Genomic DNA, 18,699 nt, shown 5'->3' on the forward strand with positions numbered 1-18,699 from the left:
TCTATCAAAATTGTGGTTCATCCTACTTATTTAATAGAAAGTTTCTCCAATACTTTAAAGATCATTTTCTTTAATTTAATAAAAAATAAACTTTAATTCTTTTTTTTTTTTTAACTCTCAGGGGATGTTGAAAGGAATAAGAGGGGAAATAAATAAGTAAAGTGGGAATTATGAAAAGGAAAAAATTATAATAATCCTTATTTAGTGAAGGAATAAGTGGAAGAATTATAATGGATTGTTTATAATCTTTGTTTGGGGAAGGAATATGTAAAAAAAAATTTAAAAAAAAATAGTACAAGGTTAATTTTCATAAATATATCAAATCACTAAAGTATTTACGGTCTATATAACAAAGCCTATGAAGTTAGCCATTTTTTAAATATTTCAGGTTTGCTCTTTCTTCTTTCTTCTTCTATTTTTTAAATATTTCAGGTTTGCTCTTTCTTCTTTCTTCTTCTCTTTATTGTGATTTCTTTCTATCGTCTTTCTTCTTTTCCTCCTCTTTTTCTTTCGCTCTGATTTCTTTCCATCGTATTTATTCTTTTCCTTTTCGTTTTTACGTTGTTTAATCTTTCAATCATCTTTCTTCTTTTCCTCTTCTTTTTTTATGCTGTTTAAATTCGGATAACCAAATCTAAATGATAGTGTATAAAAAAATAACAAAATCTAAAAGATCATGTATAAAGAATCTTGAAAAAAGTCGATTAGATTGGAGTAGTCAAAAGTAAATGATCGTGTAAAAAAAGTAAACTATCGTGAAAAAAATAAACAACCGTGTATCATAATTTTTTTTTAAAAAAAACGTTTAGCAAAATCTAAACAATTGTGTACCCAAAAAAATCTTTTAAAAAAATCGTTCAGTCAAATCTAAACGATCGTATACTAAATTTTGAAAAAAAAAATTAGATTTGGCTCAAAATTTAAACGAGTGTGTAACCAAATTAAATGATAGAATTGAACAAATAAATTGTTTAGATTGATCGCGTACTAAATATAGTACGCGCGTTGTTGACGGCATGATTGATGAGACATTTTTGGTATTTTCCATTATGGGCTTGTGGGCTTTTTCAGTTTTCGAAATTATTCTATACAGTGTAAATATTTTTTCGTTTTATTATATTTTTGAAAAGACACCTTAGTACAAATATATTTTTTTAAAAATTCATATTGTAAATCCAATATACAAATATTCGTATTTTATTTACCAAAATTTAAAATTTTTATCGGAAAACATGTCCCATTAGCTTTCGTAAATACGATGTCAATTTTGATAATTTTGTATGCAAGTTTTCATGCCAAAAAATTAATTGATACATTACATGTGAAAAAAATTACATGTATTTTTTTTAAATTGATGTTGTAAATATAATATCGAAAAATTGTGTATCGTTAATAATCGATTTAAAAAAATTTATTATTTTTTTTTTTAATTCGTACTGTAAATCTATTATACAAATATTAATATTTTATTTACCAAAATTTGGAATTTTTATTGGAAAGCATGTTTCATTAGCTTTTGTAAATACGATGTTAATTTTGAACGTTTTGTATGCAAGTTTTTCATGCTAAAAAATTAATTGATGCGTTACGTGTGCAAGAAATTACATGTATTTTTTTTAAAATTGATGTTGTAAATGAAATATCGGGAAATTGCGTATTGTTAACAATTAATTTTAAAAAAAATTATTTTTTTTAATTTGTACAAATGTGTATTTTTTAAATTCGTATTGTAAATCCAATACACCCTCTATTTTATTTACCAACATTTGAAATGTTTATTGAAAAGCATGTTTCATTAGCTTTTGTCAATACGGTGTTAATTTTGAATGTTTGTACGTAAGCTTTTCGTGCCAAAAATTTAAGTCATGTGTTACGTGCGAAAAAAATTATATGTATTTTCTTTAAATTGATATTGTAAGTACAATATCATAAAATTACGTATTGTTAATAATCGATTTAAAAAAATGATGACCAACGTAATAGCATTGAAGCAAAATGAAATATGAAAAACAAATATATATTTGTTTAATGCAGTTAAACGATAAAACTCTATTTTGAAATATAATATTAAAATAATAGATAATAATAATAATAAACTTCTTAATTTAAAATAATAATAATAATTTTTTAATTAAAAATAATAATAATAAAATTTTAACTTAAAATAATAATAATAAATTTTTTAAATTTAAAATAATAATAATAATAATAATATCACACCTTTGAAAAAAGAAAATAATGATTAAGATGTAATAAGGGGAGATTAAATATATTTCTTTTACCCCTTATTCTTTGCCCCAAACATTATAGAGTTCTTTCCTTTTCTTCTCTTAAAGCAGGGCCTTAACTTTTATTGGCATAAGAATGAGCTTTTTCTTTCTTTCTTTTTTATCACCATTCTTCACCTACATGTAAAGACTCAATCTTACTTTTTTGTTATTTCAATGCATTGAATGTCTCTTCATCTTCAAAGTATTTCAAGATGTTACTAGTTTGAAGTTGCAAATACTCTTATTCAATTTCATTTTGTCTATGTATTATTATATGAAATAACACAAATGTAGTTTTATCATTTTATTCATAAATATATTTTAAAAAATTATTTAATGATAAAAATTAAAATTAAAAGTATGGTAAATAATCAAATTATTAACTCAAAAGAACCTATACAACTTTTAATAGATGGAGAGAGTGAGTCGACAAAAGGTGTGAGTAGAAAAACAATAGTTTGTCATTCGAATATTTTTCCAAAATGATGATAAGAAGAATGTGATTTTAACAAATCTATGAAGATTGATTGAATGGAATGTGAAAATTATAATAAACCAATTGTTATTTAATTAACTAATTATATTTAATTATAGAAAGATTTAGAGGAAAGACCTAATTTGCCTACGAAATTTCATAAAGATCCTAAATTATGATTTTTTTTACCTAACTAGGATTTCACTTTTTTATAACCAATTATGTTTGATCATCCGCCAGAATATTTATTGATTTCTTTCCCGTCGAAAGTCCTCCACCATCGAAAATTTGTTCTTTGCAGGCAATTTATTTCACATTTAGAAATTTCTTCCACCGCCGAAAATCCTCCACCGCCTGAAACTTCTTATTTTATCACTGTGTTCATAGCTTCACCGGCAGTAATTTGTTCTTTGCCAGAAATTTATTCCACATTTAGAATTTTCTTCCACCGCCTGAAACTTCTTATTCTATCACTGGGTTCAGAGCTTCACCGCCGATAATTTGTTCTTTGCCAAAAATTTATTCCACATTTAGAAATTTCTTCCACCGCCAAAAATCCTCCACCGCCTGAAACTTCTTATTTTATCATTGTGTTCAGAGCTTCACCTTTGGTAATTTATTCAACGATTCTATCTGTCTTCACATATATCCGGTTAGTCATTTGGACATTCAGTAATAGTTACTTATATGTTGTAAATATGTACCCCTTCATATTTTTCATATTGCTCCAATTGCAGTATACTTATTTCCATATATATCCTTTATTATATATCATAATACATACATTTGGACATACAGTAATAGTTACTTATATGTAATATGTTTGTCAGGATGACCAGAATTGCAGCCTACTTCGATGGTTTTTTCAATGAATCGCACAATTACGTTGTTTTAGCATGTCTAAGATTACAGTTAATGAACATATGTGCTATAAAGAATTATACACTAGCCTTAGATCCAAATTAGACAGTATTATTGATATGAACAATATTGATATATACATTTGCCTAGGTCCTATAGAATGTGTTAAGAAGGATTTGGCTATAACAAATGATAATGATGTTAAATGGGTTTACCATATAATAATATCGAATGTTGAGCGTTATATTGCCCTTATTGTTCATTTTGTTGGCTCTTTAATTATTTGTTTGGGTTCATCGTCATCCAGTTCTTTTCAAACTCAAATCCATGATTATAGGAGTCGATTTTTTGAAAACATAACTATGTCTGAGGTAGATTCCAATTTTTCACTGAAAGTCCAAGACATGTTTTCAATCAAATTTTTGTTCAAACAGTGCATATAAGCCATTGCTCTTAGAGACAATTTTTAGTACGTTACTGTGAAATCAAACAAGGAAGTCATGATTTTGCAATGTGCCATTAGAAATTGCAAATGGTCCTTGCATACTTCTTGTTGTATTCATGGGGATAGGTCATTATGGGTTTTTACTAGGTTTGATTCTGAACATACATGTTCAGTAGATGTTCCATTAACCGATCATAGACAAGTCACTTTTACTGTAATCAAGGACCTAATTAAAAACAAAATATCTTTAGCTGGTTTTGAATTATTAACTCCCAAAGATATAGTTCATTTCATTCGTGTTAAACATGGTTTAAGTATATCCTACCAAAAAGCATGGCGTGCTCGTGAGCCTGCGTTGGATGATATTCGCGGATCTCTGGAGGACTCCTACAAGATGCTACCTAGATTTGCATACATATTGAAACTCAACAACCCAAGTATATTAGCAATATACTTAGGCATTTATTTTGTTAACATGTTTTTATCATATGTTCTGATTTTGTTTATGTTGATAGACTCTGTTGTTGAATATAAAGTTGATGCCGATGGTAGATTTCTTTACTTTTTCATAGCATTATCTGATTCCATTTCTGGTTGGCAACATTGTTGTCTAGTCATTTCTATTGATGGAACAAGTTTGAAGAATAAGTACGGTGATACGTTATCTGCTTCGATACCTGATGCCAATGATTAGATTTTTTTTCACTAGCCTTTTATGTTATGGATTCTGAGAATGATTCCTCATGAACTTGGTTTTGCAACCAATTGAAAAGAATTATAGGTGGTCGAAATGAGGTTGTCATAGTATCTGATAGACATAAAAGTATATGCAAAGCTATAGTGGTAGTATTTCTTAACGTTTTATATTGCATGTGCCTTGTTCATTTACTTAGGAACCTAAAATTGAAGTATAAGAGAATAGTCGATACAATATTTCATGCATGTGGGAAGACATTTAATATTGTATGCTTCAAACACGAAATGCGTTTGTTGGAATCTTCTATCTCTGGTATACGTGAGGAGCTTGAATCTATTGGTTTTGCTAAGTGGTCTCGTGCCTACTCACAACGTAGGAAATATAATGTCATGACCACTAATATATCTGAGAGTTTGAATTCTGCTATGCTGAAGGCTAGGGAGTTACCAATATGTTCAATGCTTGAGGTTTTGCGAATGATGTTGCAAAGATGGTTTTTTGAACGAAAAAATGAAGTTGATTATCAAATGACTGATTTTACCAAAACCGTTAAAGGTATATTAAGGGAACAGATCGAACGTAGTCGATTGATGAAGGTATGTTCATTTTATCTATTATTAATTATGCTTAATATACGTCACTATATTTTATATATACATTATGAAATTCTCTTATATTTTTCCATTGTAGGTTAATCCGGTTAATAATATGAAATATCAGGTCATAGATGGAACCTCCCAATATGTGATTTACTTACCTACGAAGATTTGTAGTTGCAGGATGTGGGATATATTGAAAATATCTTGTGCGTATGCATGTGCTATTTTTACCATGAAACATTTATCAATTAAGTCATATGTCTCACCCCTTTACTTAAATAACACTTTGAGTTCAATATATATAGAGAAGTAATAAATATCTTAGGTGATCATCGTCAATGACAAATACCTGATGATATTATGTTCATTGTCATCCTTCCACCTAATGTAAAACATGTTGTTGGTCGACCGAAGAATATTAGAATTCATTCAAGAATGGAGTTCAAGAGATGCGTAAAATGTGGCCATTATGGATGTGTTGGTCATAATTGCAACAGATGAGAGTTTTCCTTACTGAACTAGATTATTCTTCGTTTATTATGCTTTATACTAATAATTAAATTTTTTATATTGTAATGTTAAAATTTTATTTTCAATTATAAACCTATCCTCAATTTTGGAAAAAAATCCATATTTATAATTACCTTTACATTATTTTCCTTACTTATCTGTTTTATATACTTCATATTATTGAAAATATACACATCAACATTTTCCTATTTTTCAACCACATGATATTCTTTCCATTTTAATGTATAAAAGATTACAAAGTTTATTATACGTTATATACACAATATTATTACATATATAGGAAAAAGTATTATATAGAATATTCCCATTTTTTTTATTATATATGCACTAATTTTCTTAAAATTCCATATTTACCAATGATATATACATTAATTGCCTTAGTTTTCTAGATCAAACTTTGGATTTTGAAATCATATACGTAATAATATTGTAAATATACTTAACTTAAACATTTTATCACAGTTTCCATTTCAGTTAACTTCAAATTATAATGTATAACCATCTGATCTACCATATATTATTTAATATATATCATCCCAGTCTAAAAGTATATCATCAAATTGCTTTCATTTTTAATAACATAACATCTCTTGAACTAAAATCTATTAACAAACACAATATCCAAATAACATAACATAATCGAGATTACTACAATCCAAATTTTTCGGCAAATAAAATAATCCAAATTACTACATTCTAAATTTCAAATCCTAATTAAATCCAAACTTAGCAAACACAATGTATTATAGTTCTTGTGAGATTAATTTAAAACTTGGTGCTTCAAATCCTTGACTATTCAACTCTATTTTTTTTCCTTCTTTGGCTCCGTCAAACCAAATTTTGTTGGGAATGACGATCTCAAAACTTGGTGCTTCAAATCCTTGACTATTCAACTCTTCCTCACTGCATGTTGATAAGCAATATGTTTACCTCTAGCCTGTTATTCCAATGAATAACTAGTATGTACATTTTCAATATGACGACATACATATGATGAACATTTGAAATATACATACAGTAATTGTAGCAGTCCTAACAGCTACATATCTTTGAGCGGTCTTTTTTCCAATTTTTTCTTCTACATAAAGTACATAATGCGTATTTTATAATAATTTCAAACTATATATATATATATTAAAAAACAATAACTATAATGACTAAATTACTTACCTTCATTTTTATTGCTTCTTTCTCAATTTTGTCTACTTCATTAAGTAGAGCAGTATTTTATACTACATCATCAAGCAAATCATTTTGTCCTCCCTGATCATCTTCATAATTAGTATGTAATATACACATTTTTAAAATACAAATAAAAGTATATAACTGTCTAATATACCTCTTGTCCTTTATTTTTTGTTTCATTGTTTCCATCATGATCAGAATTAAAGTTAGTATGCAGAATATACGTACATATATATCTAATATATGGATGAGTTCATAAATAATAATATAGAGATTAATAGAAAATCTACCTGCCAATTATTCTCATCCCTATCAACTTTACCTCGATCATTTGAATTATTTTATCCTCTTCACCTCCATCATTATTTTCATCCATTTGTATGGTTTCATTATTTTCCACTGTTTCCCTTTCATTCTCTTTCAACATATTTTTGAGACATTCGACCTCCAAAATAAGTTTGTCCAATTTCATGTTTAAACATTCATTGTTGGCCATCATAATTTCTTGAAATTTGAGGAAGTATTAAAGAACTTCCTCATTGGATTGCTCAGGTTGTCGTGAGGATTCACCTCTCTCAAATCTGTAATCAGTTTCCACTCTCATTTCCATTTCATTGAACGTGTTTCATTCTACGAAATCATCCTTAGGAAACATGGCCTTGTATTCGAACTGTTTCAAATTTTACATTCAGATATGAGTTTATACTATATGCATATACATATAAAATATTCTACCCTTTCTGCTAGTTCTTTCCATTCTGGATGGTTGTCAACTACCCAGCTCAGCATGCATATCTTATTGTCATCAATTCTTTGTGCACATTTATTGTCATCATTTTTTTGTGCACAAAATATTGAAGGACTGGTCAAGATAGGGATACACTTATACACCCATACTAATAGAGAGTAAGCAAATCCAGAAATTCCAACAGCTAAGGCAGAATTTTTTTTTATAGATTTCTTAATAGAATCGATTAGCACATTATACCCTATCATTTCTTATGGATACGCATCAAACTGTTTTTCATCATCCAATAGTTTGATGTGTTCCAAATCACATTTGGTGGTGAATTGTTTTCCAAGGAGGAAATTCTCTAAGAAGTATATTTTGGCCATTTTTATTTTATCTTCCTCGTTTTTTTGATTCATTAAAGAAAAAATAAGACCCTTGACCTTGATATAGGATCTTCATGTTTGAAGTACTTTGAAAGAAATTTATCCTTAACCTTAGAATTATCTATGGTTGACAATGGACCACAATTCAAACCGATTATTGCCTCGAATACCCTAATGCCAAATTTGGCTATAGTTCCTTTGAAGTTGAATCACAATTCATCGTCCTTCGTCAATGTACATTGACGTCTGATTATATGGTATAGAAGTTGACTCTGGAATTTGGAGAATTTAAGGTCTAGAAAACTACCAAAAGTTGTATTTCTAAATACTTCTATTTCCCTACTATTTAATTTTCTAATTACATATAATCTTGCATAGAAGTTTAATTTCTACACTCTTGATCAATGACTCCTTTTCAGGATCAATGGTGCACCTTGCACATATAACTTGGAGGACAATATCATTATATATATACATAATATATACTATTAAATTACATTACCCAAAGTATATTTCAATAACTTAATGACTACCTCATAATAATCCTCTACGTATTTTTTTTCCTCCTCTTTTATCCTCAGTTGATTTCTGAAACAATATTAATAATATACATTTTAAATTATAAGATCATTTGTTAGTAATAACTAACTGCACTTTATTCAACTTAAATATTATATACATTTATTTTATATACTTTTTTATTTGATTTTCTTGCTTCTTTCTTCACATTTGTATTTCCTTGTTTTTCCTCTTATCCTTTCTTATCACTTTTTTTTTCATCTTCTTACTATTATCCTTCTTTTGTTCGGTTAGTTTCACAACTTTCTCTAACTTCCTATTCTACCTACATTTCATATAAACAATCAAAACCTTATAGTAACTTAACGATAGTTATTTACATGCCTACATTTCATATATACGTACATTTACAGTTTAGTTTCCTTCCCTTTCCCCTTCAACACACGTTCGAACAATCTCCTTTTGGCTATTGGTACATTGTCCTACACATAATAGAATATCATTAACGTTAGTTTCTATTCATATATAAAATTGAATATCATTTGTACAAAGAACATTTTTCAATTTGTATCGATCATAATTAAACCTCATCAGACTCCGACGAGAAGTTTAGTGGTACATGTTACAAAGTTTCTCCTTCATTAATCTACAAACAAATATAATTAAATCATCAGCATAAATCATATAAAATATATATATCAGTAAATATAACATATACTTACTATTTTAGATTGTTTTCCTTTGTTGTTTTGGTATTTTTGCTTCTGGAGTTTCGAACACCACGTCCGTTTTCTTCAACTTTTAATCCTGATACACGACAATCTGTGTACCTGTCGGTTCTCTTAATTCTTCTTTATCATCCTCTGGATATATTGTTTGAAGTGGTTGATACTTCCATTAGTTCTTCATTTCATTTTGTACCCCTTAATTATAACATATGAAATCTTTTATGTCAAAGGTTTTTATAGTTTCGTTTTTCATTTTAATAGTTCTAAAGTTTTATTACATTCAATAAAGATTCGAAAAAGATTCTAAGGTTTTATTTTAAGAAATTATAATAAAATTATAAAATTAAAGCATATAATAAGAGATAATTAATAAACTAATTAATAATTAAGGCTTTGACGATGGGATAAAACAAAAAAATAATTTGACCAATTAAAATAATACAAATCTCATAAATTATGTTCAACCATTATTAAACAATCATTATTAAATTATATATAAACCAAACCTAAGTGACAACATTTTTGTAATATTATATTTTTAAATTTACACTATATATATTTACAATTAATATATATGATACAAATAAAACATCCACGATGGAAATCAGATCAAGATTCTACCATAATTGCACTTGATTTCAAATTAATTTGAAATTAGGGTTTTTTTTAAAGAAACTTAAGTTCGAAGTTCTGATTGTTGCTTGAACTACTTGCTATCTTTCAGACTTTGAACCGGGTTATGGGAACTGTTGGATGAAAGAACCGGGAGAAAGAAAAGGACAGAAATGAAATTATGGAATAGGGTTGGACTAATATATTCTAACTTTAAACATTACAAAGGAAAAAATAGTAGCCCAAATTTTTGTCTTAAAAAATTTCAGCCCTTTTCCAAAGACCCAATAGCCCAATTTATAATGAATTTAGAAAAATTTAAAGACTTGATCTAGCTGCAACTTAACACAAATGTCTTAAATTCTTAATTATTTTCAGTAATAAGATTTGACTAATTTTACGGACGGATTTGACTTTATCATTAATTCTAAATACTAACAAATATAATTTTTTGCCATAAATATTTTATAATATAATTTATTATTTGTATTAAAATTTACATATTTATATTTGTATTAAAACTTACATATGTACGTTATTAATTATTTAATAGATTTATTTTCATTTAATGCAGTTGTAGTCATCTATTATTCGATATATATTGAATACAATTATGGTAATGTTTCCGATCATCTTTCTCTCCCCTTATTTATTATTTTTTATTCTTTCAATGAAAAATTTTCTGGTGAGTGTGTATTTCTCTCAAATCATCCAACCAACATTTCTCCATCTATTCTTTCTTATTTCGCTTATCTTGTTCAAGTTTTTCGATGAGTATATATTTGTTTCATCATATGGTTTTCCGATGAAATTTATAGTATGTTGGTGAAGTTTTTCGGTGAATTAAATTTGTTTCATCTTATTCATATTTGTTTCTAGGGTATTTCAATTTTTTTTTCTACATTAGTAATCATTATTTTTTGAATTTAAGAGTAATGTATTTCGAATTGTAGAATTTTTTTACAGTATATGAAGTTGGTTTCAGTTTACATTTTTGTTCATTATATAGTGGGATATATTGTACATAATACGTTATAGTAATATATATATATTTAGGTATGGCCAACATACAATAGAAAACCAACAATATATATTGTTCATAATTTTCGTTGAATTGCTACTGAATATATTATGAATTTGCGAATTAACCACATATTGAGGTTGATAATAAGCACATATTGAATGGAACACACTCTTCGTTCTGACGATGGCGAGTACACAAAAGAGTTAGATTAGTGTCGGACATTCCAAGTCTGATTGTGTTGATCATACCATGATTTGTCGAATTTAAACGTCCAATATGGCGATAGCAAACACCTAAATTGGGGTGGATGGGCTAATTTCGAGGGTCTGAAAAGGGAAGCGCTTTAAGGACGGTGGACTCTACTAAATTCTTATACCTTCTTCTCCCACGCTGTCTTGTAATAGAAAAATAGGAAGGAAAAAAAAAAAAGAAAAGAAAGAGAGTTGGATCTAATCTTTGTACGCGTTGGCATCCTGAGCGTACGATACAAGTAAACCACGTGGCGATGGATCCTTCAACAAATTTGTCTCTTTAGCTTATCTCAACTCAACAATGTAATTGCAAACACTATCTTTTTTAGGCATCCCCATCTCTTCATATTCGAATCTACTTCCTCTTCCCTACACTCGCTTCTATCTTTATCTAATCAACTACCTCATCCTTTGCCGTCCATCACTCATCAAAACAATTACACTTTTAATCCAACGCCTCATAACGGGCGACTTTCTGTCTTCCGATACTAACAATAATTCATTAATAGCACATGTTCTACGTTTCTTGCCTTCTTCCTCTGGATTCAACTAATTTTCTGTTGTTTGTGTTTTGCTTTTCAAGAGTTCGGTTCGCCTCTCCATTCTCACCACCTGATTTCTGGATTTTGTAAGTTTTTCTTCGCTCTCCTCTCAATTTCTTTTCCATTTCCCCACCATTTTCTTCACGATCATCAATTTCAGCTTTCTTGTTCTTCGTTTTCCCCCTCCTCCTTTCGCCCTCCGATTTGTAACCAATGGAGATGGCTATGGAGTTGGATGATTCGTTTTCGAACGTTTTGCTTCCCTTTGCCCTCGTCTCGTTTACTGAAGATGGAAGGACTCCGCGGTTTTCGATTAATCCATTACGAAGTACGCTGCGAATATCTATACCTACGCCCTTTTAAGTTTTCTTTAGGGTTTCTTTAGTTTCTTAGTTTTTCCATGTCTTCTGGTCTGCATTTTCGAGGATTCTATTTCGTTTCCGGGCCTATTTGTTGAATTTTTTTCAATTTGAAGATTGATTGTGTGTGCTTTAGTGTTTTTTCATATGGCTCTGGTAAGCTGTTGTTTCTCTTCGAAACCCTCCATTTCTACTTGTTGAACTCAAAAGAAGAACAGCTGTTGTTTCTCTTCCATCTTTCGTTGAAGACTACTACGGAATTCTACTGTCAAGCTCGGCTCTTTTCTAAGAAATTTTTGGATCTTAGAATTTTGATACTAGCTCTTCAGCTTGAATGGCTAGAAGGATGGAATTGGGGTTCCCGAAGTCTGCTTCATACAGTCTTCGAGAACAAGCTGCTAGAACGATTCTACGCAATGTAAGGTCACAAGGGCACACATACGTTGAGCTACGAGAAAATGGGAAAAAGTTTATTTTCTTCTGTACTTTGTGTCTTGCACCGTGTTACAGTGATTCAGTGCTCTTTAACCACCTGAAGGGCACTCTTCACACTGAAAGATTATCGGCTGCCAAACTGACTCTATTAGGACCAAATCCGTGGCCTTTCGATGATGGTGTTCTTTTCTTCCATAAGCCGGTTGAAGGAGATAGCCAGGTTGGGATGTCAAACGACAATCATGAAAGGTTGTTGGAGTATAACAACAATGATAACAACCTTGCGATTGTCAAGTATGTTGGAAACTCAAAAGGCAATGGCAATGGACAGGAGGAGTTTAATGGAAATATGAGGAACGTGGAAGATTGTTCCTTCGAGAATTTGAATGATGGTGGAGAAAGCGGTCCTTTGGTGATTCCTGGTGTACTGATTAAGGAAGAAATTTCTGATATAAAAGTGAGGTCGTTGGGTTATGGACAAATTGCTGCTAGGTTTACTGAAAAGGATGGGATCTTTTCTGGAGTCAGCAGAATATGGTGTGAATGGCTGGGTAAAGTAAATGACGGGATTGAGAATAAGGTCAAAGTTCCTGAACATAATTATGCTATTGTTACTTTCACTTATAATGTTGATTTAGGTAGAAAGGGCTTGCTTGATGATGTCAAATTGTTGCTTTCATCAAGTCCCGGAGCTGAATCACAGAATGATGAGAACCGTCAAGTGAAAAGAAAGAAATCTTTCTCTGATCCTGAGGATGGTAGTCTGTCGATGAGCCCCCAATATGATTCGTCTGGTGAAGATTCTTCAGCTTCTAATTGTGTCATGTCATCGCTGTCGTTGGATGGATATGATGATCAAATTTTGAGTACAACAGTCATGTTGAATAAGGCAGTAAGGCGTGAGCTGAGAAGGCAACAGCGTTTAGCTGCAGAGCGGATGTGTGATATCTGTCAACAGAAGATACTTACTCATAAAGATGTAGCAACACTTCTGAACATGAAAACTGGAAGACTTGCCTGCAGTAGTCGAAATGTTAATGGGGTAGTGTCAGTTCTTTCTTTTTAGGATTTCTGATATGATTGTCAATTATGATGATATTGGTGTGGACTTGGATGCTTATTTATTTACAACATTTGCTGATTTAGGTGTTTCACGTATTTCATACCTCTTGCCTTATACACTGGATACTTCTCTGTGAGTATGAGATTAGTGTGAAGGATCTTGGTGGTTCAAAAGTTAGACGAAGGTACAGGAGAAAGAAAAAGACTAAGGGCAACAAACACAGCAAAGACGGTGAAACGAGACAACTAAAATCCCAAATTGATTATGTTTTCTGCCCTGCATGCCAGGGTACCGGTATGATTATTGATGGGGATGACCTGGAGAAGCCCACTGTCCCTCTTTCTGAGGTACGTGCAACATGAAATAGGCTTTTATTCAATTACAATGTTATTCCCGTTGGTTCTTATGGTCATTAATCGTAATAATTTGGTTTAAAATGTTTAGGTTTTGTTAGTAACCTCTCCATTGCATGTTTTTCAAGTCCGAAGACCAAAATTAATGGCAAACAGCAAATAGATTTCAACGAAAGTATATAGAGAAGAGAACAAAACATTTGAAATCATGAGGGGTTCAAAAGGGAAAACCTGTCAAAGTTGAATAACCTAAAGAAAATTATGGCCGGAATTGGCTCATAAAATTTTTCATGCAAAATTTTACTTTTATTTCAAAATCTAAGAATTGAAGTAAATGCGACTAAATAATTTAGTCCCCCCCCCCCCATTCCACATTTTCTTGCATACCAATGTTTTAACCCGGCAGATTTCAGCAGATTTTTAGAAACTTGTTTTTGGAATTTGGTTAAGAATTCAGCTATTCTGCTTTAAAAACAGACAAATCATGGTAAAATATTGAGAGAAAATAGACTTTTTTTAAGAAAGAGAAAACAAAAGATGAAATGACTACCAAATAGTAAGCAAATAGATTTGATGTTTTAATAAGATGTCATAGCAAAGTTTATTCTATTCAACTAACTAAATAAATGCTGGAATAATATGTTATGTTTACTTAGTAATTTTTGGTAAAAAAAAAAATGTTTGTGATTACCAATAATTTTAACTGATAATTAAATTAAGCGAAGGTTCTTATTTAAGCTAGACGAGGTGACTAAGGGGATCGAAAGGCCTATTCATCGACCTTTTCTATAGCGTATAGAGATTATCTTTGTTTGCTTTTTACCATGGCTAATCAGTGTGAAATGCATTCACATATTTTATCATTATTTCTAGATGGTTTTGGTTAAAAAGAATCGACTGCCACGTCTAAGCTTTTTCAAGGAAGTTAGTGTAAGAGAATTTCATGGACATGTTTTTGATAAAATGAACTGTGCCGAAGATTTTGTCTTAGACTCTTAGGGATGGATACCTTCATTACCAACTTTATAACCATTAACAAGCATCTCTTTCTGTTTGGCTATAGATCTTTAAATACAAAATAAAAGTGAGTGATGCCCGAAGAGCATGGATGAAAAGTCCCGAGGTTCTGCAGAATTGTTCGACAGGTTTTCATTTTCCTTACCAACCCGATGAAACTATACAGGTGGGAACCAAACCATTCTATCTAGAAACTGCTCCTGTTTCATGTATGGAGTCCTGAATTTTATTAACTTAATTGCAGGAAAATGTGAAGCCTCTCAAGTTGCTGCATTTTTATGGAGCTTTTGTATAGAAAGTACCTTCAAATTTGTTGGTTGGAACAATAGGCTTCCAGCATGCGCTGAAGCGTACAGTAGGTAGGTCTTACTTCCTTCATTAATAGATACTGAACAAACTTTGAACAATCTCATGGTTATTGTAAATGATATGTCCACAAGTCTCGTAAATATTATGAAGATTGAAGGGCGTGGGAGTATCTTGATATATATAGATTGCTCTTTCACTGCGTCTGTTTTCTTTTTTTGGGTTGCAGTTGGATCAAACTTTGAGACTTCATTGTGTGTCAATATTACTGTATCACATCTCACAATTGCAGTCCAACATGATCCTTTTTTCTTTCCTTTAAACCCTTTTTTCCGACTTTTCTACACACTTGATGTGATGAAATTAGATATGCCATTGACCTCGATTTGTCAAGAATTAAGGGGAGTTGAGGGGAATTAAGGGGCTGTTGGGATGTATGAGTTATAATAGTTTGGGTTGAAGTGTAGACTATTTATTGCCTTAAACCAGACATATATCCATTAGAGAGAAATATAGATGGGATGTGAGAAAAGAGATTATTTTTAAAAAAAGTTTACTTGTTTTATCAGGCATTTGGATTAAAGGTTAATTTTTATCTTTAGGTTTTAAAATTACACGAACAATAGTCCAATTTGAATAAACTATTATTGACAAAAAAGATTCTAATACTACCAGAGTATTAATACTCTTCTTGTTCGCATTGAAAATTTTATCTTCTTAAATAGTAGTTGACTCAAGACTCTTTTTAAAATTAAGGCCAATAATTTGGGGTAGGATAGAAACCAAGAGACATCCCAATTAAAGATATTTGAGTTACGAAGAAGGTACTTCATTTATTAATTTTGAATTTTAGAACAGAGTGGTTAAGTTTGAAAAGTGATCCGGAAGGATGTTTTTTTGAGTGCGTTCTGATGATGGTGGGGGCGTCTTCCTCTTTCTTGGATGACGATGTTTTCTCTTTCTCGGATGATGATATGATATCTCTTGTTGGTTTCTCTCCTTTATTACATTAAAAATGGTGATCTGCAAGATAATGGAAGTGAAGGGTTTAGAAGGAAGTATTGTTTTAATATATATATATTGAAATTCTAATGAAAGGCCAGAGATTGGAAGTATAAAATGAAATATATATGTGGTATGGTGTAGTGTGGTGTTGTGTTTGTTTGTATATTGGGAATTTGCGGGGCCCAGCTGGAATTTATGGTAGAGACTGGGAGATATGTCTTTTTCTTAACTCCAAACTTATCAATCTTCTCCAAATTGTTAAATACGAGGGACCTTGCCCTTCATTTTTCCATTAAAAACAAACTTTCATATCTCTTTAAAAGAATTATATTCTGATGAAGACAAACCATCAGGATTAATGTTCATTCCCTCTTTCACAACAACAAATAAAAAGAAGATGGTTGAATCAGGTCATTCATTAGCATTTCCAAACAAAAATCATATATTATTTAAAATTTGTGTACCAAATAAAAATAAATTTGAGTATTTCTCTTTTCTAAAAAAAGTAAACTCGATCGCCTTTTAAGAAAAACATAATTTTTAGAATGAAAGTGTCCCATAGATAGAATGTCAAAGTCTTACCTCCAAGAGAGGGTGGATATATGTTTGAATGGAGATGTGCAGTTGGGTCACTTTGTTTGTTGGATGGCCCTCCCAAATTCTCAATTTAAACCTCATTATTGCGGATTATCCTCCATTTTTCTTTTATTTATTGACAAAATACTTTCTTCCTTCCTATTTTGTTTAAATTTTGAATTTGACGTTGGAGTAGAAGACAATATAACATAAATATGTAAATTAGTTTCTCTATAATCATGGTAAAAGATGTAACTAAATATATCAAGAAGTAAAATCTAGAAATATTCTTGATTTTATTTTGGTTAAGGAATTTTGAATTTCTTGACATAATGATAAACTATGAATAGTTAGAACTTTAAGGAGATTCTTTGCTTAGGTTTTAAGGATTTCACATCTATAAATAGACGTTTGTCTTCATTTGTAAAGCAAGTAAATTAAGTAAAGACAGTAAGAAAGAAAGAAACAGAATTATAAAAAATCTAAGGGATTGTTTGACACACCAACATGAGTTGAGTTGGTATAATATTTTTTTGTATGCATGAAATTGATTTTTATGTTTGTTATACATATATACATATATATGTGTATATATATATATCAAATGAGTGTTAAGAATTTGGAAAAGTATGTAGGTGAAACAAAAACAAAGCAAAAAAAAAAAAAAAAAAAAAAAAGAAAGAAGAAGAAAATATAACAAATATCAAATAACAAAAAAAAAAAAAAAATAAAACTCATAAAATGGATATATATATTTTTAAAACATTTCCTAGAAAGAATTAGTAAAAATGAAGATATCTTAAATTGCACAAAATACCCCTAACATATGATCTCAACTCTGCACCCCAAACGTAGACATATAAACTTAAACAAAACAATTATGCATTCCAAACAACCTATTAGAGTGAAAGTGAGTGAGTGTTTTGAGAGTAAAAAAGTGTCCTCTCTAAAAGTGTCCATCGTTTGTAAATTTTCTGAATAAAAGTTTTCTTCTTTCGAGTGAGTGTTTCTTTCTTTTGTCCCAATTTCTTCAACAAGTGTATCAAAGCAAAGCTAGCTGATGTCACACCCCATCCCTTAGTCACTTCATGCGATCATATGGAGGTGTGACCATCTAGACATTCAACATATATCTTTGCGCAAGATGGCATGCTGAAAGTCTAGTAAGCAGAATAAACACATCCGTCGTTACTTTAAATGCGAGACAAGCCTCAAACTCATTTGAAATAACAAATGCTTTTATTAATATTTAACAAGGTTTACAAAGCAAGTACAATAGTTTCCATAAAAGGAAATATACAATTCCCAAAAACAATAATTTGATCATCTCGCTTATGGCTTTTCATGCTATGCGAACGGATTGGGAATACTAACAAGATGATGCGACATAATTATGGCAGGAAAAACGTTCCAGTGGGCAAGACAAGCACTGAATGTCCTTCGTTACCTGGAGGGCATAAAACAAAACATTTAAAATATTAGACTAAAAGAGTCTAGTGAGTGAGGCTTTTCATAACACATTTAATAAATACATTTTTTGCCATGATTGCAAGTTCTTTTCTCAATACCATGCAACATAAACAAGCATAAATATTTCAATAGAATTAAGAGTATAAGTTAGAAACACATTTCAAAGCATTAGGCGATTTACACATACAAATTTCTTTGGCCATCATTTATAAATCTTATAGAAACTATTTCCTTCCAAATCATTCATTATAAGTCATACC

The 18,699-nt window shown here is 30.3% G+C and overlaps 2 protein-coding genes across 3 annotated transcripts; both read left to right on the plus strand.

The window, feature by feature from the left end:
• The first annotated feature begins 5,032 nt into the window (after positions 1 to 5,032).
• LOC107990935 (uncharacterized) lies at positions 5,033 to 10,183 on the plus strand. The gene is made up of 3 exons (XM_017045040.2): positions 5,033 to 5,344; positions 5,439 to 5,492; positions 10,151 to 10,183. The coding sequence occupies exons 1-3, from the start codon at positions 5,033 to 5,035 to the stop codon at positions 10,181 to 10,183; spliced, it is 399 nt and encodes a 132-aa protein (XP_016900529.2).
• Positions 10,184 to 11,701: 1,518 nt separating this feature from the next.
• LOC103490523 (uncharacterized) lies at positions 11,702 to 15,711 on the plus strand. 2 transcript variants are annotated; one of them, XM_051091527.1, is made up of 5 exons: positions 11,709 to 11,941; positions 12,351 to 13,691; positions 13,796 to 14,059; positions 15,129 to 15,248; positions 15,327 to 15,711. In XM_051091527.1, the coding sequence occupies exons 2-5, from the start codon at positions 12,549 to 12,551 to the stop codon at positions 15,375 to 15,377; spliced, it is 1,578 nt and encodes a 525-aa protein (XP_050947484.1). In that variant the 5' UTR covers positions 11,709 to 11,941; positions 12,351 to 12,548; the 3' UTR covers positions 15,378 to 15,711. The 2 variants fall into 2 exon arrangements, with proteins under 2 accessions (XP_050947483.1, XP_050947484.1); XM_051091526.1 differs by having other exon boundaries at positions 11,702 to 13,691; positions 15,129 to 15,711.
• The last annotated feature ends 2,988 nt before the right edge of the window (positions 15,712 to 18,699 follow it).

The sequence above is a fragment of the Cucumis melo genome, chromosome 11, assembly GCF_025177605.1.
Source record: "Cucumis melo cultivar AY chromosome 11, USDA_Cmelo_AY_1.0, whole genome shotgun sequence".
In the NCBI taxonomy this organism is placed as follows: Eukaryota; Viridiplantae; Streptophyta; class Magnoliopsida; order Cucurbitales; family Cucurbitaceae; genus Cucumis; species Cucumis melo.

Bases quoted from the DNA above. Each gene is read 5' to 3' on its own strand.
- LOC107990935 (XM_017045040.2), top strand. From the start codon at position 5,033: ATGCGTTTGTTGGAATCTTCTATCTCTGGTATACGTGAGGAGCTTGAA. The intron at 5,345-5,438 runs GTATGTTCATTT...TTTCCATTGTAG, and splicing joins AACGTAGTCGATTGATGAAG to GTTAATCCGGTTAATAATAT. The intron at 5,493-10,150 runs GTGATTTACTTA...GCTATCTTTCAG, and splicing joins TAGATGGAACCTCCCAATAT to ACTTTGAACCGGGTTATGGG.
- LOC103490523 (XM_051091526.1), top strand. From the start codon at position 12,549: ATGGCTAGAAGGATGGAATTGGGGTTCCCGAAGTCTGCTTCATACAGT. The intron at 13,692-13,795 runs GTAGTGTCAGTT...TTGCTGATTTAG, and splicing joins GTAGTCGAAATGTTAATGGG to GTGTTTCACGTATTTCATAC. The intron at 14,060-15,128 runs GTACGTGCAACA...GTTTGGCTATAG, and splicing joins CCACTGTCCCTCTTTCTGAG to ATCTTTAAATACAAAATAAA.